General features: G+C 45.7%; 1 protein-coding gene across 1 annotated transcript in view; it reads left to right on the top strand.

The window, feature by feature from the left end:
* Positions 1 to 27,050, top strand: part of LOC129866062 (ankyrin repeat and sterile alpha motif domain-containing protein 1B-like) — a 355,742-nt gene that overhangs the window by 151,444 nt on the left and 177,248 nt on the right. Inside the window, exons 8-11 of the mRNA XM_055939185.1 lie at positions 451 to 579; positions 3,153 to 3,229; positions 3,361 to 3,471; positions 12,288 to 12,419. Coding sequence (XP_055795160.1) covers positions 451 to 579; positions 3,153 to 3,229; positions 3,361 to 3,471; positions 12,288 to 12,419 — 449 coding nt within the window. The remainder of the gene's footprint in view (positions 1 to 450; positions 580 to 3,152; positions 3,230 to 3,360; positions 3,472 to 12,287; positions 12,420 to 27,050) is intronic.

Here is a 27,050-nt window from a genome sequence, read left to right on the forward strand (position 1 = left end):
ACACACACACACACACACACACACACACACACACACACACACACACACACACACACACACACACACACACACACACACACACACACACACACACACACACACACACACACACACACACTCCCGGTGTGTTAAAGTACCTCTGACCTTAGTTGGATCTTTCATACTAACACACAGCCAGGCTCCTGCCTTGTGACTAAACTCAACAAGCCTGCTGTGTCTGTGTTAGCGAGCTCATAGTTTCCTCCTGCTTCACACTCCCATTCCATACGCCTTGTCTGTGTTGCTGTGTGTGTGTTTCTGTATGTGGTTCATTATCAGTACAATAAAATGGTTCCCTGCTCTATGTCTGCAACCATTTGAACCCTGCAATCACATCACCACGCTCTCTCTCGGTCTCGGTCTCTCTCTTGTTCTCCCTCTCTCCGTTTTCTCTCTCTCCTCTCTCACCAGAATATATGATGGAGGAGATGATGGACAATAAGTGTGTGTTGATGGAGGAACCTATTCGCCAGTGTCCTGTCCCCACACCTCGCACTTCCATCCCCTCTCTCTCCGCCTCCCCCTCCCTCAGACACAAAAGTAAGTACACGCACACACAAACTTGCGCGCGCACACACACACTATACACATACAGTATTCCGACCCCTTGGCTTTTTCCACATTTGGTTACTTTACGTCCTTATTCTAAAATGGATTAAATAAATATAATCCTCACACAATACCCCATAATGACAAAGCGAAAACAAAAATTAGAAATTTTGGCACATTTATTAAATATAAAAAACAGAAATACCTTATCCTCCATCATTCTTAAATGGAAGAAGTTTGGAACCACCAAGATTCTTCCTAGTGCTGGTCGCCCGGCCAAACTAAGCAATCGGGGGAGAAGGCCTTGGTCAGGGAGGTGACCAAGAACCCGATGGTCACTGACAGAGCTCCATAGTTCCTCTGTGGAGATGGGAGAACCTTCCAGAAGGACAACCATCTCTGCAGCACTCCACCAATCAGGCCTTTATGGTACAATGGCTAGACGGAAGCCACTCCTTAGTAAAAGGCACATGACAGCCCGCTTGGAGTTTGCCAAAAGGCATTTAAATGACTCTCAGACCATGAGAAACAAGATTCTCTGGTCTGATGAAACCAAGATTGAACTCTTTGGCCTGAATGCCAAGCATCACGTCTGGAGGAAACCTGGCACCATCCCTACGGTGAAGCATGGTGATGGCAGCATCATACTGTATGGATGTTTTTCAGCAGCAGGGACTGGGAGACTAGTCAGGATGGAGGCAAAGATGAATGGAGCAAAGTACAGAGAGTCCTTGATGAAAACCTGCCCCAGAGCGCTTAGGACCTCAGACTGGGGTGAAGGTTCACCTTCCAACAGGATAACGCGGGAGTAGCTTCGGGACAAGTCTCTTAAATGTCCTTGAGTGGCCTAGCCAGAGCCCAAACTTGAACCCGATCGAACATCTCTGGAGAGACCTGAAAATAGCTGTGTAGCGTCTCCCCCCATCCAACCTGACAGAGCTTGAGAGGATCTGCAGAGAAGAATGGGAGAAACTCCCCAAATCCAGGTGTGCCAAGCTTGTAGCTTCATACCCAAGAAGACTCAAGGCTGTAATCGCTGACAAAGGTACTTCAACAGAGTACAGAGTAAAGGGTCTGAATACTTATGTAAATGTGATATTTCAGTTTTTTATTCTTAATAAATTAGCAAAACATTTCTGGGGTATTGTGTGTAGATTGTTGAGGGGAAAAATAATAAGGCTGTAACGTAACAAAATGTGGACAAAGTCAAGGGGTGTGAATACATTCCCGAAGGCACTGTATCTACTACACACGCTATACTGTACACACAGAACCAGGCGGATATTTTCAAACATGGTGAGCACTGCCTATTGGTATGAACCTGTACTACCTCAGTCAACTTCAATACAGTGTTTTCCCTTATCCAACACTGCCCCTAGTGGCTGAGTTGGAGCTGTGCACTGGTATCTCTCATACAATTCCTGCTGCTCTCTCTCTCTCTTTCTCTTCTCAATCACCACCAGTCAGCACTCCCCTTTAATTATCTTCATTGAGGGAGGGAGGGAGGGAGGAGCAGAAAATACACATTCAGCACAGCTCGTGCACGCCTGAACACACACCGTGTTTAAACACCTCAACACACTTTATTGTAAGGTGAGAGGGAATGGTGGAGAAAGGAGGAGAGAGGGAGGGAGGGAAAGGGGGAGGGAGAGAGGGTGTGGTGGAGAAAGGAGGGAGAGAGGGTGTGGTGGAGAAAGGAGGAGAGAGGGTGTGGTGGAGAAAGGAGGAGAGAGGGTGTGGTGGAGAAAGGAGGAGAGAGGGTGTTGTGGAGAAAGGAGGAGAGAGGGTGTTGTGGAGAGAGGGAGAGAGTGGTGCTTTCAGCTCTAACAGGTCTGTGAAAGCCAGTGAACGAGGGCAGACCGGAGGAACTACTTCCTGGATTAGAACGCTGCCACACAGAAAGGAACATATTAAGGTGTTAACATGTGTATTTGGCCAGGTCTGCTCTCTTTTAGTTCATATGTTCAGTAGAAACAAACCCAGTTTGATCCATCATCGTTATGTACTGTAGTACTCTTTCTCTAGCTGTTTTCACTGAAGGAAATACCACAGAGAAAAGTAGATTGAAAGAGAGAGTTATGGAGAAAGAGGCCACAGAGAAAAGTAGATTGAGAGAGAGCGAGTGATGGAGAAAGAGGCCACAGAGAAAAGTAGATTGAGAGAGAGAGAGTGATGGAGAAAGAAGCTTCTTCTCTTTTGACTCCAGCTCTCTTTCTCACCTCTCCATTCTTTAACAGCCTTACATGTCACAATTAACTAGGATTGTTGAAAACAGGTTTTGTATTTTTTTGCCCCAACCTTTGACTATCCACTATCTCCCCCTCTCCACATATCTCCCCCTCTCCCCCCATATCTCCCCTCTCTCCCCATATCTCTCCAATCTCCTCTCTCCCCATATCTCCCATCTCCCCCCCATCTTCTCTCTCTCTCTCTCTCTCTCTCCATATCTCCCCATATCTCCCCTCTCTCTCCCCTTATAATCTCTCTCCTCTCCCTCGTCTCTCCTTCGCTCCCTCTACTCCTCCCTCTCCCCCATCTCCTTTCCCCCTCCTCCTCCTCCCCAGATGATGCTGTGACAGGGGAGCTCTCCAAGCTGCTGAATGAGATGAAGATGTGTCGGGACAGAGACTACTCCTTTGAGGTGTGTTATGTTGTTACTATCTTCATCTTTATCTTATAGATCCTTGTGTTGTCTTTGGAATCATTGCTGATGCTTGTGGTGATAAAACCAAGTCATTAAATTACTACCTCACTCTACTCTACTCTACTTAGGAGCTCTGCCAGACCATCTCATCCCACTCTCATTCCATGGAGAGCTTTGGCAGCGGTCACCTATCAGACGAGGAGCGACGCAGTAACGGCACCCTGAGCAGAGTCAGAAAGGTGAGCACCATTTTGGATCAGGGAGGGTGGATGGGACCAGGGGGAATCAAGGGGGATGTGGAGGGTGAGGACCATTTTGGATCAGGGAGGGTGGATGGGACCAGGGGGAATCAAGGGGGATGTGGAGGGTGAGGACCGTTTTGGATCAGGGAGGGTGATGGGACCAGGGGGAATCAAGGGGGATGTGGAGGGTGAGGACCGTTTTGGATCAGGGAGGGTGATGGGACCAGGGGGAATCAAGGGGGATGTGGAGGGTGAGCACCATTTTGGATCAGGGAGGAAGGATGGGACCAGGGGGAATCAAGGGGGATGTGGAGGGTGAGCACCATTTTGGATCAGGGAGGAAGGATGGGACCAGGGGGAATCAAGGGGGGTGTGGAGGGTGAGGACCATTTTGGATCAGGGAGGGTGGATGGGACCAGGGGGAATCAAGGGGGATGTGGAGGGTGAGGACCATTTTGGATCAGGGAGGGTGGATGGGACCAGGGGGAATCAAGGGGGATGTGGAGGGTGAGCACCATTTTGGATCAGGGAGGAAGGATGGGACCAGGGGGAATCAAGGGGGATGTGGAGGGTGAGCACCATTTTGGATCAGGGAGGAAGGATGGGACCAGGGGGAATCAAGGGGGGTGTGGAGGGTGAGGACCATTTTGGATCAGGGAGGAAGGATGGGACCAGGGGGAATCAAGGGGGATGTGGAGGGTGAGCACCATTTTGGATCAGGGAGGGTGGTTGGGACCAGGGGGAATCAAGGGGGGTGTGGAGGGTGAGGACCATTTTGGATCAGGGAGGGTGATGGGACCAGGGGGAATCAAGGCGGATGTGGAGGGTGAGGACCATTTTGGATCAGGGAGGAAGGATGGGACCAGGGGGAATCAAGGGGGATGTGGAGGGTGAGGACCATTTTGGATCAGGGAGGGTGGATGGGACCAGGGGGGATCAAGGGGGATGTGGAGGGTGAGCACCATTTTGGATCAGGGAGGAAGGATGGGACCAGGGGGAATCAAGGGGGATGTGGAGGGTGAGCACCATTTTGGATCAGGGAGGAAGGATGGGACCAGGGGGAATCAAGGGGGGTGTGGAGGGTGAGGACCATTTTGGATCAGGGAGGAAGGATGGGACCAGGGGGAATCAAGGGGGATGTGGAGGGTGAGGACCATTTTGGATCAGGGAGGAAGGATGGGACCAGGGGGAATCAAGGGGGATGTGGAGGGTGAGGACCATTTTGGATCAGGGAGGAAGGATGGGACCAGGGGGAATCAAGGGGGATGTGGAGGGTGATGACCATTTTGGATCAGGGAGGAAGGATGGGACCAGGGGGAATCAAGGCGAATGTGGAGGGTGAGGACCATTTTCGCAATTTTGGGTCTGTGGTATCGTACCGTCGTATTGTTATTCTTGGATTGGAAAACCATGTTCTACTGCATCACTCTGGGGTCCATTACTGTAGTAACATTTAGTCACCAGGAGAGGGCAGCCTCAGACACGCTGTAAGGTAGAAATGTTTACTGAACAAAAACATAAATGCAACATTCACGCAACATGGGTTACCGTTCATGTAAGGAAATCAGTCAATTGAAATAAATTAATTAGGGCCTAATCTTTTGATTTCACATGACTGGGAAAACAGAAACATCTATTAGTCACAGATACCTTAAACAAAAAGTAGGGGCGTAGATCAGAAACCAGTCAGCATCTGGTGTGACCACCATTTGCCTCACGCTGCAAATAGAGTTGATCAGAATGATGATTGTGGGCTGTGGAATGTTGTCCCACTCCTCATCAATGGCTGTGCGAAGTTGCTGGATATTGTCGGGGACTCGAACACACTGTCGTACACGTCGATCCAGAGCATCTCATACGTGCTCAATGGGTGACATGTCTGAGTATGCAGGCCATGGAAGAACTGAGACATTTTCAGTTTCCAGGAATTGTGTTCAGATCCTTGCGACAAGCTGAAACTTGAGGTGAAGGCGACGGATGAATGGCACGACAACGGGCCTCAGGATCTCGTCACAGTATCTCTGTGCTTTCAAATTGCCATCAATAAATACACGTGTTCGTTGTCCGTAGCTTATGCCTGTCCATACCATAACCTCACTGCCACCACGTCTTCACTCTGTTCACAACGTTGACATCAGCAAACTGCTCACCCACACAATGCCGTACGCGCTGTCTGCCATCTGACAGTACGTACGGTACAGTTGGTACAGTTGAAACCGGTACAACGGTACAGTTGAAACCGGTATTCATCTGTGAAGAGCGCACTCCTCCAGCGTGACAGTGACCATCGAAGGTGAGCGTTTGCCCACTGAAGTCAGTTACAATGCTGAACTGCAGTCGGGTCAAGACCCTGGTGAGGACGACGAGCACGCAGATGAGCTTCCCTGAGACCGTTTCTGATAGTTTGTGCAGAAATTCTTTGGTTATGCAAACCCACAGATTCATCAGCTGTACGGGTGGCTGGTCTCAGACGATCCCGCAGGTGAAGAAGCTGGATGTGGAGGTCCTGGGCTGGTGTGATTACACATGGTCTGCGGTTGTGAGGCCTGTTGGACATACCGCCAAATTCTCTAAAATGACATTGGAGGCGGCTTATGGTAAAGAAATGTATATTAAATTATCTGGCAACTGCTCTTGTGGACATTCCTGCAGTCAGCATGCCAATTGTATACTCCCTCAAAACTTGAGACATCTGTGGCATTATGTTGTGTGACAAAACGACACATTTTTAGTGGCCTTTTATTGTCCCCAGCACAGGGTCCACCTGTGTGATGATCATGCTGTTTAATCAGCTTCTTGATATCCCACACCTGTCAGGTGGTGGATTGTCTTGTCAAAAGATACATTCTCACTAACAAGGATGTAAACAAATTTGTGAACAAAATGTTAGAGAAATACGTTTTTTGTTCGTATGGGACATTTCTGGGATCTGGCTGGGCCACTCAACCATAAAGGCCTGATAGGTGAAGGGCTGCAGAAATGGTTATCCTTCTGGGAGGTTCCACCATCTCCACAGAGGAACTCTGGAGCTCTGTCAGAGTGACCATTGTGTTCTTGGTCACCTCCCGGACCAAGGCCCTTCTCCCCCGATTGCTCAGTTTGGCTGGGCGGCCAGCTCTAGGAAGAGTCTTGGTGGTTCCAAACTTCTTCCATTGAGTGATTGGTTGAGTCCACCGTGTTCTTGGGGACCTTCAATGCTGCAGACATTTTTTGGTACCCTTCCCCAGACCTGTGCCCAACACAAGCTCTTATGACAATTCCTTCCACCTCATGGCTTGGTTTTTGCTGCATGCACTGTCAACTGTGGGACCTTATATAGACAGGTGTGTGCCTTTCCAAATCATGTCCAATCAATTTAATTGACCACAGATGGACTCCAAGTTGTAGAAACATCTCAAGGATGATCCATGGAAACAGGTTGCACCTGAGCTCAATTTCAAGTTTTATAGCAAAGGGTCTGAATACTTATGTAAATAAGGTATTCCTGTTTTAAATTTCTAATACAAATAAAATGAAAACTGTTTTCGCTTTGTCATTATGGGGTATTGTGTGTAGATTGATGAGGAAAAAAATTCATTCAATCCATTTTAGAATAAGGCTGTAACATAACAAAATGTGTAAAAGGGAAGGTGTCGGCATACTTTCAGAATGCACTGTATATTTCTGTTCAGTATAGTGCATCCTCCTTCCTTCCGGGAAGTAACCACTGATCTGACATGACTGGATTGGTGAAAGCTATGTAATGGAATCCTTGCTTTACATCAAATCAGTGATTTTGCTGGAACTCACTTGAAGGAAGGCAGTAAGGTAGGAAGGAAGGGTGCGTGTTTTAGTACTAGAACAAGGCCTTGGTCAGCCTAGCTTCACCCCTGAGAGCTGATTGGTAGAAGGGCTTTCATTATGGCGACAGGGGTCCAGTTTCTCTCGTTTCTAGGGAGATTGATACCTGTGGCGTTTGGCGCGGCACACTAACAGGAATTGATCTGGTCTGAATCAAACCACTGCCGCTGTGTGTGTGGTGGGAGTGGGTGGCTTGATGGAGCAACAGCCTCTGGGCAGGCCTTGGCCTTGGTTTAATAGAAGCACAAACACGTCTCAATCAGTCACACACTGAGGCAATGATGTAGGCGCACACACACACACTCACTCACACATACACACACACACACACACACACACACACACACACACAGACACAGACACAGAGCACATGTAATGGAGAGGGTACAGTATGCATTAGATTTTGTGTCTTCATGGTCAGTGTCTGTATGTGTGTCTCATACTTATTTGTGTGGCTCTCTATGGATCTGGATGTGTGAATAAGTCCCCTGCGCCCATCCAGGCCTATGTGCTCATTTGTATGCATGCACGACCATTAGCATGACACACTGTAAATGTCAGAGAGTGGTGCAGCGTCTGTCCATCAGACAGACGGATGAATAAAAACATGGTCATCGCCCATATCTGCTGTAGGACACACTCATCAACTTCCTGGTTCCAGAGCTGAGGTATAACCATAGACATAGTGTTGGATGTCTATGTGTGTAGCCCACTGCCCTCCTCACTACGTCTGCTGTACACTACGGAAGGGCCTCGCTGGCTAGTAGCGAAGCCTCTTGGCAACGAATCAACATGCTGGTTACTGAATAGAACAAGTCAACAGCCAGGTCACAAATAGGTGTTCATCATGTTTGTTTAATAATGATGTGACATCATTGGTGGCCCGTACCGCCATGGCCTTGGAGGCCCGTACCGCCATGGCCTTGGAGGCCCGTACCGCCGTGGCCTTGGAGGCCCGTACCGCCGTGGCCTTGGAGGCCCGTACCGCCGTGGCCTTGGAGGCCCGTACCGCCATCGACATGGTCTTGGAGGCCCGTACCGACGTGGCCTTGGAGGCCCGTACCGCCGTGGCCTTGGTGGCCCGTACCGACGTGGCCTTGGAGGCCCGTACCGACGTGGCCTTGGAGACCCGTACCGACGTGGCCTTGGAGACCCGTACCGACGTGGCCTTGGAGACCCGTACCGACGTGGCCTTGGAGGCCCGTACCGACGTGGCCTTGGTGGCCCGTACCGACGTGGCCTTGGAGGCCCGTACCGACGTGGCCTTGGAGGCCCGTACCGACGTGGCCTTGGAGACCCGTACCGACGTGGCCTTGGAGACCCGTACCGACGTGGCCTTGGAGACCCGTACCGACGTGGCCTTGGAGACCCGTACCGACGTGGCCTTGGAGACCCGTACCGACGTGGCCTTGGAGACCCGTACCGACGTGGCCTTGGAGACCCGTACCGACGTGGCCTTGGAGGCCCGTACCGACGTGGCCTTGGAGGCCCGTACCGACGTGGCCTTGGAGGCCCGTACCGACGTGGCCTTGGAGGCCCGTACCGACGTGGCCTTGGTGGCCCGTACCGACGTGGCCTTGGAGGCCCGTACCGACGTGGCCTTGGAGGCCCGTACCGACGTGGCCTTGGAGGCCCGTACCGACGTGGCCTTGGAGGCCCGTACCGACGTGGCCTTGGAGGCCCGTACCGACGTGGCCTTGGAGGCCCGTACCGACGTGGCCTTGGAGGCCCGTACCGACGTGGCCTTGGTGGCCCGTACCGACGTGGCCTTGGAGGCCTATTGTTTATGTACTGTAAGGGACGTCTGTCTTGTTGTCTCTACAACTTGAATGTCTCTTCCATGACAATTCCGTGATTGTCACGTGTGATTGTAAGATGACCATTGACAATTGACAACACAGTCAAGCCCACACTACCTTAATAGTAGCACACAACAAACCAGCTTTTTTCCCACTAAACATAGTACTTTGTGGTGTGAGAAAGTCAGGGAGTCCCACTACTCTACCCCCAGGCTTCCAACGGGCCTAGCTCTGACAAATCACCTCTACCGTTCAACAGAGAACAAGACATGTTCATTAGATACATGCTAATATTATTCCACCAAAGGAGTGTATCATCATTCAACTGATTAGACCTGGAAGGACCTGGCTGCCTGGGTCCATGTTGAAGCCTGTGTCCCAAATGGAACCCTTTCTGGCAGCCTTTATGGCACCCTTTCTAGATCAAAGTAGTATGTAGGGAATACGGTCCAATATGGGACACTGAAAAATAATAATGGTATCAGTGTTAAGCCCATCTAATAGACCTTGTGCATGTGTGTGTGTAAGAGAGAGATGATTATTGTGTGTTTTGTAGAGTATGTCTATATTGCATTTTGTTTAGTCTTTTTGCAATCTCATAAGACTGGTGACCTTCTGGTTCTTCCATTTATTTTCTACAGCAATTTCTCTCTCCCCTCTCCTCCTGACTCCATCTGCCCCTCTCTATCATTCTTTCTCTCTCTGTTCCTGTTTTGCTCTTTCTCTATTTCCCCTGCCTCTCTGCCTCTCAATCTCACTGGGACCTTGGGCTTTCCCTCTGCATCATGTGGGTCACTGGTATTATCAGGAGACAATACCCCTTTCACAAGACCCATCTAAACATATATCCTCTTGGCAACACAGACCCTGTAAAAAGGGCATATTGTGTGTGTTAGTGTGCACGTGTGTGTATTATTTGTTTGTTAGGATCCCCAGTAGCTTTTGTAGAAGCAGTTGCTGCTCTTCCAGGGGTCCACAAAAAAACACTAAACATTACAAAGTAACAAAACACTTATAGACAAGGAAAGTCAAACACATTTTAAATACAATTATATACAAACAATGCAACAAAAATAATGTGTGTGTTTGTCCCCGCCGTTCCATGAGTTGTATTTTTAATCAGGTCATTTTGCTGTTTGAATAATGGGAGATGGAAGAGAGTTCCATGAGTTGTATTTTTAATCAAGTCATTTTGCTGTTTGAGTAATGGGAGATGGAAGAGAGTTCCATGAGTTGTATTTTTAATCAGGTCATTTTGCTGTTTGAGTAATGGGAGATGGAAGAGAGTTCCATGAGTTGTATTTTTAATCAAGTCATTTTGCTGTTTGAGTAATGGGAGATGGAAGAGAGTTCCATGAGTTGTATTTTTAATCAGGTCATTTTGCTGTTTGAGTAATGGGAGATGGAAGAGAGTTCCATGAGTTGTATTTTTAATCAAGTCATTTTGCTGTTTGAGTAATGGGAGATGGAAGAGAGTTCCATGCGATCATGGCTCTGTTTAAAACTGCGTCGCTGTGAATTTGTTTTGGACTTGGGGACTGTGAAGAGACCCCTGATGGTATGTCTTGTGGGGTGTGAATGGGTGTCTGAGCTGAATGTTATTTGATTATGCAGACAGACTGGTATTTTCGTCAAAGTAATATTTCTCATTAAAACTAGGAGAAGCAGTTAATCTCTTGTCAACCCTCAACCAGTGAAGACTGGCATGCGTGTTGATGATGTTAGTTCTGTATGTGCAGTTAAATGTTCTGCTTTGTTTATGAGCCAGCTGCAGTTTTGCTACTGACTGTTTCCTTATTTAGAATTTCAGTGAGCTCACTGGCTTTGAGTGCTGTAGATTGTGAAATCATTCACATACGTAGGCATTCTAGTTTTGTGTAAGACCAATGGCAAATCATTTGTTAAAATAGAGAAGAGTAACAGCCCAAGGCAACTGCTCTGAGGGATACCTCATTGTAGATATCTGATGTTGAAGACGATTCCATTGAAGAACACTCTAGGTTCTATTGGATAAATAACTCTCCAACCATGTGTTGGCAGGTGATTTAAAGCCATACCAAGTGTGTTTTTTCAATAATAATGTATGATCAATAACATCAAAGACTGCACTGAAATCTAACAGTACAGCTCCAACTATCATCTTATTATACATTTATTTTAACCAATCATCCGTCATCTGAATCAGTGCAGTACAAGTTGAGTTTCCTTCTCTATATCCATGCTGAATCAGTAGTTAACTTGTTCTCTGAAAAATAGCTTTGTATTTGTTCAAACACAATTATCTCCATCAGTTTACTAAGAACAGGCTGTTAACTGATTGGGTGGTTGTTAGAGGCAGCAAAGGGCGCGTTACTATTTTATGCAGTGGAATTACTTTAGCTTCCTTCCACACCTGTGGACACACACTCCTTTAGGCTTTCTTTAAATAGGGGTGGTGATACAGTCTACTGCCATTCAATAGTTTACCATCAAGGTTGTCTATACCTGGAGGCTTATCATTATTGATGGATAAAAACTGTTTTTCCACCTCTCCCACACTAACTTGACCGAATTGAAAACAGCAATCCTTCTCTTTCATTATTAAATATTTTATACCAAAATATGATGGTTCACTGTTCAATGTTGTCATTTCACTTCTGAGTTTTTCCACTACTAGTGAAAATAGTCATTGAAATGATTGGCAATACCGAAAGGTTTTGTTATGAATGGCCCATCAACTTCAGTGAATGATGGAGATGAATTGGGTTTTTGGTCATTTATCTTTGTTTGGTAATACTTTCTTCTTTTAGTTTAGTTTAGTCTCAACATTTCTCAATTGTCATTATGTCGACCAATCAGCAGAGCAGCGTGACTTGTTTGCCACGTCTTTTGCATAATTTCTTTGAAACATAAAATGTTTCAGTTCGTCATCAATCCAGGAGGCTCTATCAGTTCCCACAGTTAGTTTCTTAACAGGTGCATGCTTGTCAACAATTTGCATGAATCATTTTCAAAAGAGTTCCAGTTCTGCATCTGGATTCACTTCCTCATACACATCAGACCAACACATTGTTTACATCTTTAGTATGGTATTGTGTTTCTCTGTAGTGACCTGGAGTAGGTGTGTGTGTGTGTGTGTGTTGTGTGTGTGTGTGTGTGTTTTAAATGAACAGTGTGTATTGTATCTCTCTGCAGCGGCCCACTCCCCCACTTCCCCCGGCCCAGGAGGAAGAGGAGGGGGAGAAGAGCTGTGGCCCCGCTGGGTTCTGGGAGGCCCTCACACCTTGCAACGGTTGTCACAACCTGGGCTTCTCCAGCCTGTCACAGGTACGCACACACACACACCACCCCCTTTCACTTTTATTCCTACATAGCCTCTTCCTCCTGTAATTAATACAACTGATAATCATTGTTATGGAGTGCCAGTATACTATGCTATAATTGCCCTGTCTCAATCATAAGTCACTCTAATGGCCTGTTTCCCAGTTTGCATGGCTTGTTGTCTCTGAAACCCTCAGTTAATATACATCACCCAGCAGAATGCAGCTCTGACGGGCCATGTAGCAATATGTTTATGTATTTCCATGACTAATAGAGCTCAGTGGATGTCGTCTTGCGTTTTGCGCTTGGTGTGTATTTGTCGTTGTGTTGCCGTGAGTACCGCATAGTATCTCTCTCGACCACTTGCTCTTTTTCACAATCTATCTTTCTGACTGTCTCTCTTTGACTGTCTTTATGACTATCTATCTTTCTGACTATCTTTCTGACTATCTATCTTTCTTACTATCTTTCTGACTATCTTTCTGACTATCTTTCTGACTATCTTTCTGACTATCTTTCTGACTATCTTTCTGACTATCTTTCTGACTGTCTTTCTGACTGTATCTTTCTGACTGTCTATCTTTCTGACTATCTGTCTTTCTGACTATCTGTCTTTCTGACTATCTGTCTTTCTGACTATCTGTCTTTCTGACTATCTGTCTTTCTGACTATCTGTCTTTCTGACTATCTGTCTTTGACTGTCTTTCTGACTATCTATCTTTCTGACTATCTTTCTGACTATCTATCTTTCTGACTGTCTCTCTTTGTCTATCTTTCTGACTGTCTATTTTTCTGACTGTCTATCTTTCTGAATATCTATCTTTCTGACTATCTATCTTTCTGACTGTCTCTCTGACTGTCTATCTTTCTGACTGTCTATCTTTCTGAATATCTATCTTTCTGACTGTCTATCTTTCTGACTATCTATCTTTCTGACTATCTATCTTTCTGACTATCTATCTTTCTGACTGTCTCTCTTTGTCTATCTTTCTGACTGTCTATTTTTCTGACTGTCTATCTTTCTGAATATCTATCTTTCTGACTATCTATCTTTCTGACTGTCTCTCTGACTGTCTATCTTTCTGACTGTCTATCTTTCTGACTGTCTATCTTTCTGAATATCTATCTTTCTGACTGTCTATCTTTCTGAATATCTATCTTTCTGACTATCTATCTTTCTGACTATCTTTCTGACTGTCTCTCTTTGACTATCTTTCTGACTATCTATCTTTCTGACTATCTATCTTTCTGACTATCTATCTTTCTGACTATCTATCTTTCTGACTGTCTTTCTGACTGTCTTTCTGACTATCTGTCTTTCTGACTATCTGTCTTTCTGACTATCTGTCTTTCTGACTATCTGTCTTTCTGACTATCTGTCTTTGACTGTCTTTCTGACTATCTATCTTTCTGACTATCTTTCTGACTATCTATCTTTCTGACTGTCTCTCTTTGTCTATCTTTCTGAATATCTATCTTTCTGACTATCTATCTTTCTGACTGTCTCTCTGACTGTCTATCTTTCTGACTGTCTATCTTTCTGACTGTCTATCTTTCTGACTGTCTATCTTTCTGACTGTCTATCTTTCTGAATATCTATCTTTCTGACTATCTATCTTTCTGACTGTCTCTCTTTGACTGTCTTTCTGACTATCTATCTTTCTGACTATCTATCTTTCTGACTATCTATCTTTCTGACTGTCTCTCTTTGACTGTCTTTCTGACTGTCTGTCTTTCTGACCGTCTCTCTTTGACTGTCTTTCTGACTGTCTGTCTTTCTGACTGTCTCTCTTTGACTGTCTTTCTGACTATCTGTCTTTCTGACTGTCTCTCTTTGACTGTCTTTCTGACTATCTATCTTTCTGACTATCTTTCTGACTATCTATCTTTCTGACTGTCTCTCTTTGACTGTCTTTCTGACTATCTTTCTGACTATCTATCTTTCTGACTGTCTCTGACTATTTCTCTGACTAGCTATCTTTCTGGCTGTCTATCTTTCTGACTGTCTATCTTTCTGACTGTATCTCTTTGACTGTCTTTCTGACTATCTGTCTTTCTGACTGTCTCTCTTTGACTGTCTTTCTGACTATTTATCTTTCTGACTATCTTTCTGACTATCTATCTTTCTGACTGTCTCTCTTTGACTGTCTTTCTGACTATCTGTCTTTCTGACTGTCTCTCTTTGACTGTCTTTCTGACTGTCTGTCTTTCTGACTGTCTCTCTTTGACTGTCTTTCTGACTATCTGTCTTTCTGACTGTCTCTCTTTGACTGTCTTTCTGACTGTCTGTCTTTCTGACTGTCTCTCTTTGACTGTCTTTCTGACTATCTGTCTTTCTGACTGTCTCTCTTTGACTGTCTTTCTGACTATCTATCTTTCTGACTGTCTTTCTGACTATCTGTCTTTCTGACTATCTGTCTTTCTGACTATCTGTCTTTCTGACTATCTGTCTTTCTGACTGTCTCTCTTTGACTGTCTTTCTGACTATCTGTCTTTCTGACTGTCTCTCTTTGACTGTCTTTCTGACTGTCTGTCTTTCTGACTGTCTCTCTTTGACTGTCTTTCTGACTATCTGTCTTTCTGACTGTCTCTCTTTGACTGTCTTTCTGACTATCTATCTTTCTGACTATCTTTCTGACTATCTATCTTTCTGACTGTCTCTCTTTGACTGTCTTTCTGACTATCTGTCTTTCTGACTGTCTCTCTTTGACTGTCTTTCTGACTGTCTGTCTTTCTGACTGTCTCTCTTTGACTGTCTTTCTGACTATCTGTCTTCCTGACTGTCTCTCTTTGACTGTCTTTCTGACTGTCTGTCTTTCTGACTGTCTCTCTTTGACTGTCTTTCTGACTATCTGTCTTTCTGACTGTCTCTCTTTGACTGTCTTTCTGACTATCTATCTTTCTGACTATCTTTCTGACTATCTATCTTTCTGACTGTCTCTCTTTGACTGTCTTTCTGACTATCTTTCTGACTGTCTATCTTTCTGACTGTCTCTCTTTGACTATCTATCTTTCTGACTGTCTCTCTTTGACTATCCATCTTTCTGACTATCTATCTTTATGACTATCTTTATGATTATCTATCTTTCTGACTATCTTTCTGATTATCTATCTTTCTGACTGTCTCTCTTTGACTATCTATCTTTCTGACTGTCTCTCTTTGACTATCTATCTTTCTGACTGTCTCTCTTTGACTATCCATCTTTCTGACTATCTATCTTTATGACTATCTTTATGATTATCTATCTTTCTGACTATCTATCTTTCTGACTATCTTTCTGACTATCTATCTTTCTCACTATCTACAGCTGAAGTCAGAAGTTTACATACACCTTAGCCAAACACATTTAAACTCGGTTTTCACAATTCCTGACATTTAATGCTAGTAAAAATTGTCTTATGTCAGTTAGGATGTCCCTGTCTTATGTCAGTTAGGATCACCACTTTATTTTAAGAATGTGAAATGTCAGAATAATAGTAGAGAGAATTATTTATTTCAGCTTTTATTTCTTTCATCACATTCCCAGTGGGTCAGAAGTTTACATACACTCAATTAGCATTTGGTAGCATTGCCTTTAAATTGTTTAACTTTGGTCAAACATTTCGGGTAGCCTTCCACAGGCTTCCTACAATAAGTTGGGTGAATTTTGGCCCATTCCTCCTGACAGAGCTGGTGTAACTGAGTCAGGTTTGTAGGCCTCCTAGCTCACACATGCCTTTTCAGTTTTACCCACACATTTTCTATGGGATTGAGGTTTGGGATTTGTGATGGCCACTCCAATACCTTGACTTTGTTGTCCTTAAGCCATTTTGCCATAACTTTGGAAGCATGCTTGGGGTCATTGTCCATTTGGAAGACCCATTTGCGACCAAGCTTTAACTTCCTGGCTGATGTCTTGAGATTTTGCTTCAATATATTCACATAATTTTCCATACTCATGAAGCCATCAATTTGGTGAAGTGCACCAGTCCCTCTTGCAGCAAGGCACCCCCACAACATGATGCTGCCACCCCCGTGCTTCACGGTTGGGATGATGTTCTTCGGCTTGCAAGCCTCCCCCCCCTTTTCCTCCAAACATAACTATGGTCATTATAGCCAAACAGTTGTATTTTTGTTTCATCGGACCAGAGGACATTTCTCCCAAAAGTATGATCTTTGGCCCCATGTGCAGTTGAAAACCGTAGTCTGGCTTTTTATGGTGGTTTTGGAGCAGTGGCTTCTTCCTTGCTGAGCGGCCTTTCAGGTTATGTTCGATATAGGACTCGTTTTACTGTGGATATAGATACTTTTGTACCTGTTTCCTCTAGCATCTTCATAAGGTCCTTTGCTGTTGTTCTGGGATTGATTTGCACTTTTCGCACCAAAGTACGTTCTTCTCTAGGAGACAGAACACGTCTCCTTCCTGAGCGGTATGACGGCTGCGTGGTCCCATGGTGTTTATACTTGCGTACTATTGTTTGTACAGATGAACGTGGTACCTTCAGGCGTTTGGAAATTGCTCCCAGGGATGAACCAAACTTGTGGAGGTCTACAATTTTGTTTCTGAGGTCTTGGCTGATTTCTTTTGATTTTCCTATGATGTCAAGCAAAGAGACACTGAGTTTGAAGGTAAGCCTTGAAATATATCCACAGGTATACCTCCAATTGACTCAGATTATGTCAATTAGCCTATCAGAAGCTTCAAAAGCCATGACATAATTTGCTGGAATTTTCCAAGCTGTTTAAAGGCACAGTCAACTTAGTGTATGTAAACTTCTGATCCACTGGAATTGTGATACAGTGAATTATAAGTGAAATAATCTGTATGTAAACAATTGTTGGAAAAATATCTTGTGTCATGCACAAAGTAGATGTCCTAACCAACTTGCCAAAACTATATTAACAAGAAATTTGTGGAGCGGTTGAAAAACGAGTTTTAATGACTCCAACCTAAGTGTATGTAAACTTCCGATTTCAACTGTATCTTTCTTACTATCTTTCTGAATATCTTTTTCTCTCTTCATTTAGTTTCTCTCTTTCTCTCTCCCTTAATTTTTCTCTTTCTTGTCCACAACAGGGAAGAGCATCAGTATCCATTCTCCCAGCTCTTTCCCCTCCCTCTCCCCTCCTGTCTCCCCCTTTTCCCTCTCCCCTCCTGTCTCCCCTCCTGTCTCCCCCTTTTCCCCCTCCCTCTCCCCCTCCTGCCACCTTTCCCTCTCCTCTCCGGTCTCCGCCTTTTCCCTCTCTCCTCCTGTCTCCCCCTTTTCTCCTCCCTGCCCCCCTCCCCCATTTTCCCCATTGTTCTCCCCTCCTGTCTCCCCCTTTTCCCTCTCCCCTCCTGTCTCCCCCTTTCCCCTCCCCCTCATGTCCCCCCCTTTCCCTCTCCCCTCCTGTCTCCCTTTCCCCCCCTCCCTCTCCCATCCTGCCCCCCCTTTTCCCTCTCCCCTCCTGTCTCCCCCTTTTCCCTCTCCCCCTCCTCTTTTCCCTTCCCTCTCCCCCTCCTCTTTTCCCCTCCCCCCCCCCTTTCCCTCTCCCCCTCCTGCCCCCCCCATTTCCCCCTTGTTCTCCCCTCCTGACCACCCTTTTCCCTCTCCCCTCCTGTCTCCCCCTTTTCCCCTCCCCCTCCTGACCACCCTTTTCCCTCTCCCCTCCTGTCTCCCACTTTTCCCCTCCCCCTCCTGACCACCCTTTTCCCTCTCCCCTCCCTATCTCCCCCTTTTCCCCTCCCTCTCCTGCCCCCCCCCCCTTTCCCCCTCCTGTCTCCCCCCTCTGTCCTCCCTCTCTCCCCCCTCTTCCCTCCTGTGTCTGGCCCACAGCCTGGCTAGAGTTAACTATCTATCAACGCCTGGTTCTCTGTGTGGTGGGGGATGATGGGCCTGGGATGGTGTCCCTGACCGATTAGCAGGGTCCACTTTTGGGATTTTGTGTGTGTATACATTTTGTTCGCAACTAGCCTCATTTTGGTTTCAACTATCCCAAAATTCTCTCCATACCTGCTCTCCCTGTTCCCAAGGCAATCAGCTCCCTCTTGATTGGTTTGTCATGATGGCCTCTCAACAAGGAAATAATATTACTTATAACAGGATGCTTCAACTAGTCCTGGAACTTTCAACGTGTTTGTTCAACCAATCAACTACTCAACACAATCTTCACAAAATATCCATCTGTATTGTTTAATTTTAGAGGTTAAATTGTAAGTAAGAACGCTTTTTCTGCGCCAATGTCCACCACCAAAGCAGACTTACTCCACACCTCCTCAGTCTCCCTCCCTTTTTCTCTCCTCCTTCTCTCCATCTGTTCTTCTCTCCTTCCTGCTCTCATCCGTCCGGTTGGTCAGATTGTCAGAGTGATGGCAGTCCCACTGGGCTCTGTTCTCTTCCTCTTTTTAAGTGGTGAAATGTCTCTCTCTCGCTTTCCACTCGGTTTCACTTCTTCGCTTTTTCTCCACAACTTTCTTTCCCTTTGGCCTCACCCCCCCATCTCTCTCTCTCCTTCCCTACATCACCCCCCCATCTCTCTCTTTCCTTCCCTACATCACCCCCCCATCTCTCTCTCTCCTTCCCTACATCACCCCCCCATCTCTCTCTCTCCTTCCCTACATCACCCCCCATCTCTCTCTCTCCTTCCCTACATCAGCCCACATCTCTTTCTCTCCTTCCCTACATCACCCCCCCATCTCTCTCTCTCCTTCCCTACATCAGCCCCCATCTCTCTCTCTCTCCTTCCCTACATCACCCCCCCATCTCTCTCTCTCTCCTTCCCTACATCACCCCCCCATCTCTCTCTCTCTCCTTCCCTACATCACCCCCCCATCTCTCTCTCTCTCCTTCCCTACATCACCCCCCCCATCTCTCTCTCTCTCCTTCCCTACATCACCCCCCCATCTCTCTCTCTCTCCTTCCCTACATCACCCCCCCATCTCTCTCTCTCTCCTTCCCTACATCACCCCCCCATCTCTCTCTCTCTCCTTCCCTACATCACCCCCCCCATCTCTCTCTCTCTCCTTCCCTACATCAGCCCACATCTCTTTCTCCACATTTCTCTCTCACTGTCTGACAGAAGTGTGTTAAGCGCTGTATCGATCGCCGTGGTAGCGAGGTCTCAGCTGTCACTCAAGCTGTCAGTCAGAGAGATGGACTGTACTCTGATGTGTGCTGCAGAGGGTGACTGTAAAAGGCTGCTGTGCGTGTGCGTGTGATAAATAGAGCGAGTGAGGGAGTCAGAGAGGGAGAGAAAGAGAGAGCATTTAGTTGTAACCACAGAAGCAACCCCAAGACATCATCAAACGTCTTTCATTGCCAAAGTCCCTATATATGGGCATTGAGCAGGTGGAAAAACGTATCATTCTCTGTGGCATGTCTTGCATATGTGTGTTTGAGCGGAGGGGGTTCCATCTCTCTCTCGCTCTCTCTCTCTCGCTCTCGCTCGCTCTCTCTGCACACAGACGTGGATCCTCTGTCCTCTCCATGTGAACGCAGACTGATGCCATGACAACCAAGGACCACTTTAGGTGTGTGTGGGTGTGTTTGGTAAAGCAATGCAGGGTTCCTTCAGCTGAAAGTACAGCTTCTTAGAGGAAAAAAAGTATGAACTTTTTCACTGTGGAGCCCCTGCAGAGAGAACGATGGAGAGAGAGATGGGGGGAGGGAGTGGAAGAGAGAGGGTTCACACGGTTGCTAGGCAACACAGACATTCATAAAGTAGCAGGCGTGGGATATCCGCCCACTACAACCATTGACAAATCTGTACCAGATCAGGTGCGTCAGAGCACTGCGCTATATCAGACACACACGCATACGGAAACACACACCCACACACATACGTACAGGAATGCACGGCTGCACACTGCACGGCTGCACACTGCACGGCTGCACACTGCACGGCTGTATGCACGCAAATTGGGCCTAGTGCTCCCGAGTGGTGCAGCGGTCTAAGGCACTGCATCACAGTGCTAGAGGCATCACTACAGACACCCTAGTTCAAATCCAGGCTGTATCACAACCGGCTGTGATTGGGAGTCCCATAGGGCGGCGCACAATTGGTCCGGCGTCGTCCGGGTTGGACCGGTGCAGGCCGTCATTGTAATTAAGAATTTATTCTTAACTGACTTTCCTAGTTAAATAAAGGTTAATTTCAACAACAACAAAAAACAGTGCAGGTTGGGAGAATCCAGGGTAAATGAATGGAGCTGGAAGGGTGTGTGTCCAATGTTGCAGTCATAGTAAGCTGTAGTGACCTTGTCACGCCCAGCCATCCTCTCGTCATCTCGCTAGAACATTCTGCTGACATTGTCAGGCGCTACCCTTGGGTTTCTTAGAGCCGCTGGGAGGGTTTGTGTGTTGCCCTCAGGGTTGCAGATAACTGTGTCCTGCAGGGGAAAAGCACAGAACAGAGGATCTGGAGGTCTGATAAGAGAGAGAGTCTTGGAACAGAGGATGAGGAAGAGGTGGGGTTAGATGTTTGCGTTTCCTATCAGTCATAACCAAGATCAAATTGTTTTGATGAAATATAACTTTCCACTTTGTTCTTATACAGACTTCAATACACTTGAATATTTTTCATATGTGACTATTGTTATTTCAATTGATCATTGAGAAACACCCCCTGGATGTCTTGTGTGATGGTTTGCGCCATAGAACACACTGGTTGGAGTGTTCCAATGTGCTGGTTCGAAACCCCAACTAGGTGAAACATCTGCCGATGTGCCCTTGAGCAAGGAACTTGACCCTAATTGCTCCTGTAAGTCGCTCTGGATAAGAGCATCTGCTAAGTGACTAACGTTACAATGTAAAAGTAATGTAAATGCAGTTGAAGGAAGGCTGTTCAGGAGGTCTCGGTGGCTCAGTTGGTAGAGCATGGCGCCTTCAATGCCAGGGTTGTGGGTTCGATTCCCATGGTGTGCACTCACTGCTGTAAGTCTCTCTGGATAAGAGCGTCTGCTGAATGACTCAAATGTAAAACATGTAAGATAAGTGGAGATAAGTGTGTGTTTGTGTGTAATTACATTCATTTCTCATGGCTAATATTTATGGAGAATGCATTAAATATCAAATCAAATCAAGCTTTCAGACATGGAATGCAACACAATGTGCTTCACAGGAAAAACGATGAAAATAAAAATATACAGTGGGGTGAACAAGTATTTGATACACTGCCGATTTTGCAGGTTTTCCTACTTACAAAGCATGTAGAGGTCTGTCATTTTTATCATAGGTACACTTCAACTGTGAGACGGAATCTAAAACAAAAATTCAGAAAATCACATTGTATGATTTTTAAGTAATTCATTAGCATGAACTGACTTGCCTGGTTAAATAAAAAAATAAAAACAAATGACCAGCCATTTCTATAGGAGTTGAAGTCCTCTGTTGCTTATTCTGAGAGGGAGGACTGACAGGGAGACAGGACCAGGACTGCCCTGTCTGTCAGTCTCTAAAACAGTTTGATGTTGCTGGGACTGGAGCAATGTCTGTCAGTCTCTAAAACAGTTTGTTGTTGCTGCGACTGGAGCAATGTCTCTCACAGTCTCTAAAACAGTTTGATGTTGCTGGGACTGGAGCAATACCAGGCCCTGTCTGTCGCAGTCTCTAAAACAGTTTGATGTTGCTGGGACTGGAGCAATACCAGGCCCTGTCTGTCACAGTCTCTAAAACAGTTTGATGTTGCTGGGACTGGAGCAATACAAGACCCTGTCTGTCAGTCTCTAAAACAGTTTGATGTTGCTGGGACTGGAGCAATACCAGACCCTGTCTGTCAGTCTCTAAAACAGTTTGATGTTGCTGGGACTGGAGCACTACCAGGTCCTGTCTGTCAGTCTCTAAAACAGTTTGATGTTGCTGGGATGGAGCAATACCAGGTCCTGTCTGTCAGTCTCTAAAACAGTTTGTTGTTGCTGCGACTGGAGCAATGTCTCTCACAGTCTCTAAAACAGTTTGATGTTGCTGGGACTGGAGCAATACCAGGCCCTGTCTGTCACAGTCTCGAAAACAGTTTGATGTTGCTGGGACTGGAGCACTACCAGGCCTGTCTGTCAGTCTCTAAAACAGTTTGATGTTGCTGGGACTGGAGCAATACAAGACCCTGTCTGTCAGTCTCTAAAACAGTTTGATGTTGCTGGGACTGGAGCAATACCAAGTCCTGTCTGTCAGTCTCTAAAACAGTTTAATGTTGCTGGGACTGGAGCAATACAAGACCCTGTCTGTCAGTCTCTAAAACAGTTTGATGTTGCTGGGGCTCGAGCAATACAAGACCATGTCTGTCAGTCTCTAAAACAGTTTGATGTTGCTGGGACTGGAGCAATACAAGACCCTGTCTGTCAGTCTCTAAAACAGTTTGATGTTGCTGGGACTCGAGCAATACCAGACCCTGTCTGTCAGTCTCTAAAACAGTTTGATGTTGCTGGGACTGGAGCAATACAAGACCCTGTCTGTCAGTCTCTAAAACAGTTTGATGTTGCTGGGACTGGAGCAATACAAGACCCTGTCTGTCAGTCTCTAAAACAGTTTGATGTTGCTGAAAATAATCCTGGAACCCCTGCGGTTAGGGTGAATCCTGTCTCTTTTAAAAAGTGCTGGTTGCTCCCACAGCAAATCAAATCTGTCACAAAAGGAGATATTCCTGTTTCTTCAGGGCAAAGAGTCAGCTGGAATGTTCCCAACCCCTTCCGTAGCATGGGAGGGGGCCAGAGATGATTATTACCTTCCCTGTGCTAGCGAGGGTCTTAAACATTGTTTGTAGTTCCTCAGATTGCTCAAAACGAAGGTCGTTAAAACCTACCTGAGTGATGATGGTGTCAATATTGGAGTAGTTAGCCAGAACTGTGTGCAGGAGAGAGTTGTTGTCATGGACACGGGCTCCTGGGTAACGGTGGACCTTGCTTGGGCACAGACCGTAGGCAGGCCAACATCTCTCACCATCGAGCTGCCTACAATGATGGTGGTCGTGACGGAATCCGATGGGGAAATGACCTGCTGAACTGTGGTGGCCGTGGGGGGCTGTTGGTATACACCCAGGATCCATACTGACTCCCGGGGCTGGTAGCTCCTTCTCAAACGGGGAAAAGCTGTTTGCTAGCTGAATCCCATCTTCTCGGATAGATGTGTGGCCAGAATGCCTCCCCGATCTCCTACTCCTTGCGAGTGTCCAGTCTCCCATGGGCCATGGAGTTGAGTTTAGCGTCTGTCCGTTAGATTGGGACGGATCAACGCTGCCCGACACAGCGACATGGTCAAGACTTATTGACACAACAGTGGATAAGATGGGGAGAAGTCTGTCCGTAATAAAGTGCTGCTCTGCCTTCTTAACAACAATATCAACAAGGCAGGTCCTACAGGCCCTACTTTGGTCGACCTGGACTACTGTTCAGTCGTGTGGTCACGTGCCACAAAGAGGGACTTAGGAAAATTACAATTGGCTCAGAACAGGGCAGCACGGCTGGACCAAAAAAGTACACAGGGAGCTAACATTAATGATATGCATGTCAATCTCTCATGGCTCAAAGTAAGAGATTGACTTCATCACTACTTGTTTTTGTAAGAGATGTTGACAAGCTGAGTGTATCGAGGTGTCTGTTTTTAAACTACTAGCATACAGCTCGGACACCCATGCATACCCCAAGGTCTCTTTACAGTCCCCAAGTCCAGAACAGACTATGGGAGGCGCCCAGCACTACATAGAGCCATGACTACATGGAACTCTATTCTACATCAGGTAACTGATACAAGCAGTAGAATCAGATTTAAAAAACAGATCAAAGTACGCCTAATGGAACAGCGGGGACTGTGAAGAGACACACACACACAGGTACACGCATACACACACAAGCGCTAGCACATGCACTCTACACACACGTGCATTGTAATATTGTTGTATTGTGGTGTTATACATGTTGTATTGTAGATATGTAGTGGTGTAATAATGTTATATGATGAACTGTTTTATCTTTTGTTTTATAAGTGCCTTACTGTGTTTGGACCCCAGGAAGAGTAGCTACTGCCTATTCAACAGCTAATGGGATCCCTAATAAATACAAATACAGCTTTGCTGTAGGATGCATTTAAAACTGTGTTTCGGTTTGCCTGCGTTACAGCAAGGTCGGTGTACTTAGAAATCAAGTTTCCTTTTCTTTCAGCCGAGCTAACAGCCAGAGGATCTCTTCCCTAAGATGCTTGATGGTGGTACATTTAGGTCAGACAAATCCCTGTCCATTTTCCAGTTCCACCTGATCTGCATCTTGTGGAAATCATCTTCCGGCTGTGGATAAAACCACTGGTGGGCTATCACTGCTACCGTTAGCTGCTAGCCATCATGAAAACGGAGCAGGCTAACTGCTACTTAACAGGAATCCGGGACACAAACTGACGGGGTCGGCCTAAAGGCTGACCCCGTCATGGAACCAGTAGAAATACAAACTTTAGCTATTATTAAAAACGATTTAATGTAATCTATTTCATAAAAACAACTAACCGAGTGTAGACAGTACACTGTTTTGTTGAGCGCTCTGGTGACTTTTCATCAGAACTATGTGATTATGCTTTTTCAGCTCGTATTTATGGTTGATGCATTGTGTGTGTGTGTGTGTGTGTGTGTCCACGCAGGTGTTTGTGTGTGTATGCATGCTTACCCATGTGTGTGTCATTACTCTCTCATAATCCATACGACCAACACAGTTAGTTTATGATTGTGTTACCGTCGCTAATGTTTATGTGCAAAACTATTCATCTTCCCTGGCATTTCCATGTTAAATATTCATACATTAGCTAATACAGTTAGCATGCGATTGGTTCCCGCTGGCTAGTCCTTCTAGTCAAGTCAGCATTTTCTAACAACTCACTGTCTACTGCTAAGGTTCAGTCTCGGCTGGCGTTGCTAATGTTGGCAATGATGCTATTAGACAACGTAATACAGTATTTGCCTATGTGGGTTCTACTTTGCAACTTATGTTCATCAGTAATATGCAATTGACTCCAGATAAGTCCACTAAGTTTAAATGTGCAGCGCACTTCACCATTTCCAAGTTATCCTTCTAGATACTGTACAGTGCCTATAGAAAGTCTACACCTCCATTTTGTTGCGTTACAAAGTGGGATTGAAATAGATTTAATTGTAATTTTTTGTCATTGATCTACACAAAATACTCAAACAAAGTGAAAAGTAAATTATATATATATTTTTATTTACAAATTAATTAAACTTAAAGAACTAACATATAGTTGTTGCGTAATTACTCTCCCCCTTTGTTTAGGCAAGCCTAAATTAGTTTAGAAGTCAAATTTGGCTTAACAAATCACATGATAACTGATATGGCCTCACTCTGTGTGAAATAATAGTGGTTGCTGTGTTTTTTGAATGACTATACCCCTTCTTTTGTCCGCCATACATACAACATAGGTAAGTTAAATGGCTGTGATAGGAGAAAATAAACATATTATGCATATGCAGTCTTCTTTAGTGCACTTATTCAAAGTCCCAAGCCATTGCACAAGAAGTCCACTTAGGTTCAAGGCAATATTCAAGGGCGTTGTAGTTTATTATGGTTAATGTCATCTCTCCTTTAAATTATACATATTTAAATGTTGTGGTTTTGGGGTACAGCAGTGAAAGTGGCATGTTTGGGAACTCTCTCTTTTCTCTAACCCATCTCTCCTCTCCTAGGCATCCCTGTCTGCCTCTCTCTCTTTCTCTCTCTCCATTTCCATCTCTCTCTCTGATATGATTTAACAGTTGGACCATACAGCCACTACAATGGTCATAAATTCTCTTCCTCTCCACAGAGAGAGGGAGGCCCCTACCACACATACTAAGGGTCCCCACTGCGTCATATGTACTTTATGGTCCCTCCTAGAGAGTCATACTGTCTGAGTCACCCCAGGCCTTCATAACCAGCTAATATACAACTCGTCATATTTTATGATTCAGCTCTGTTCCTCACAAGTGATAAGGAAGTTGCTGTGGAATCCAAGTGGAGGCAGAAATCATCTCCTTGGAAAGGGGCATTTCTGCAATATATAATCTGCCTCATAGCCTGGTTCCTCTCTAGGTTTCTTCTTAGGTTCTGGCCTTTCTAGGGAGTTACTCCTAGCCACCGTGCTAGTTTCCCAACCTGTGGCTAGTTTTTCCTAGCCACAGGTTGGAGACCTACACACATGCATTGCTTGCTGTTTGGGGTTTTAGGCTGGGTTTCTGTACAGCACTTTGATATATCAGCTGATGGAAGAAGGGCTATATAAATACATTTGATTTGATTTGATCACATGATTATGGGAATGGCCGCTGGATACTGGTGCTTTGTGTCATCGGAGGGCTGAAGAATAAGTCCAAGACATGCACTAGCTAAACAAGAAGTGAGGAACAAGTTGGAGACCTACACTAGCTAAACAAGAAGTGAGGAACAAGTTGGAGACCTACACTAGCTAAACAAGGACTGAGGAACAAGTTGGAGACCTACACTAGTTAAACAAGGACTGAGGAACAAGTTGGAGACCTACACTAGCTAAACAAGGACTGAGGAACAAGTTGGAGACCTACACTAGCTAAACAAGGACTGAGGAACAAGTTGGAGACCTACACTAGCTGAACAAGGACTGAGGAACAAGTTAGAGACCTACACTAGCTAAACAAGGACTGAGGAACAAGTCGGAGACCTACACTAGCTAAAC

Source organism: Salvelinus fontinalis, chromosome 11 (assembly GCF_029448725.1).
Source record: "Salvelinus fontinalis isolate EN_2023a chromosome 11, ASM2944872v1, whole genome shotgun sequence".
Classification (NCBI taxonomy): domain Eukaryota; kingdom Metazoa; phylum Chordata; class Actinopteri; order Salmoniformes; family Salmonidae; genus Salvelinus; species Salvelinus fontinalis.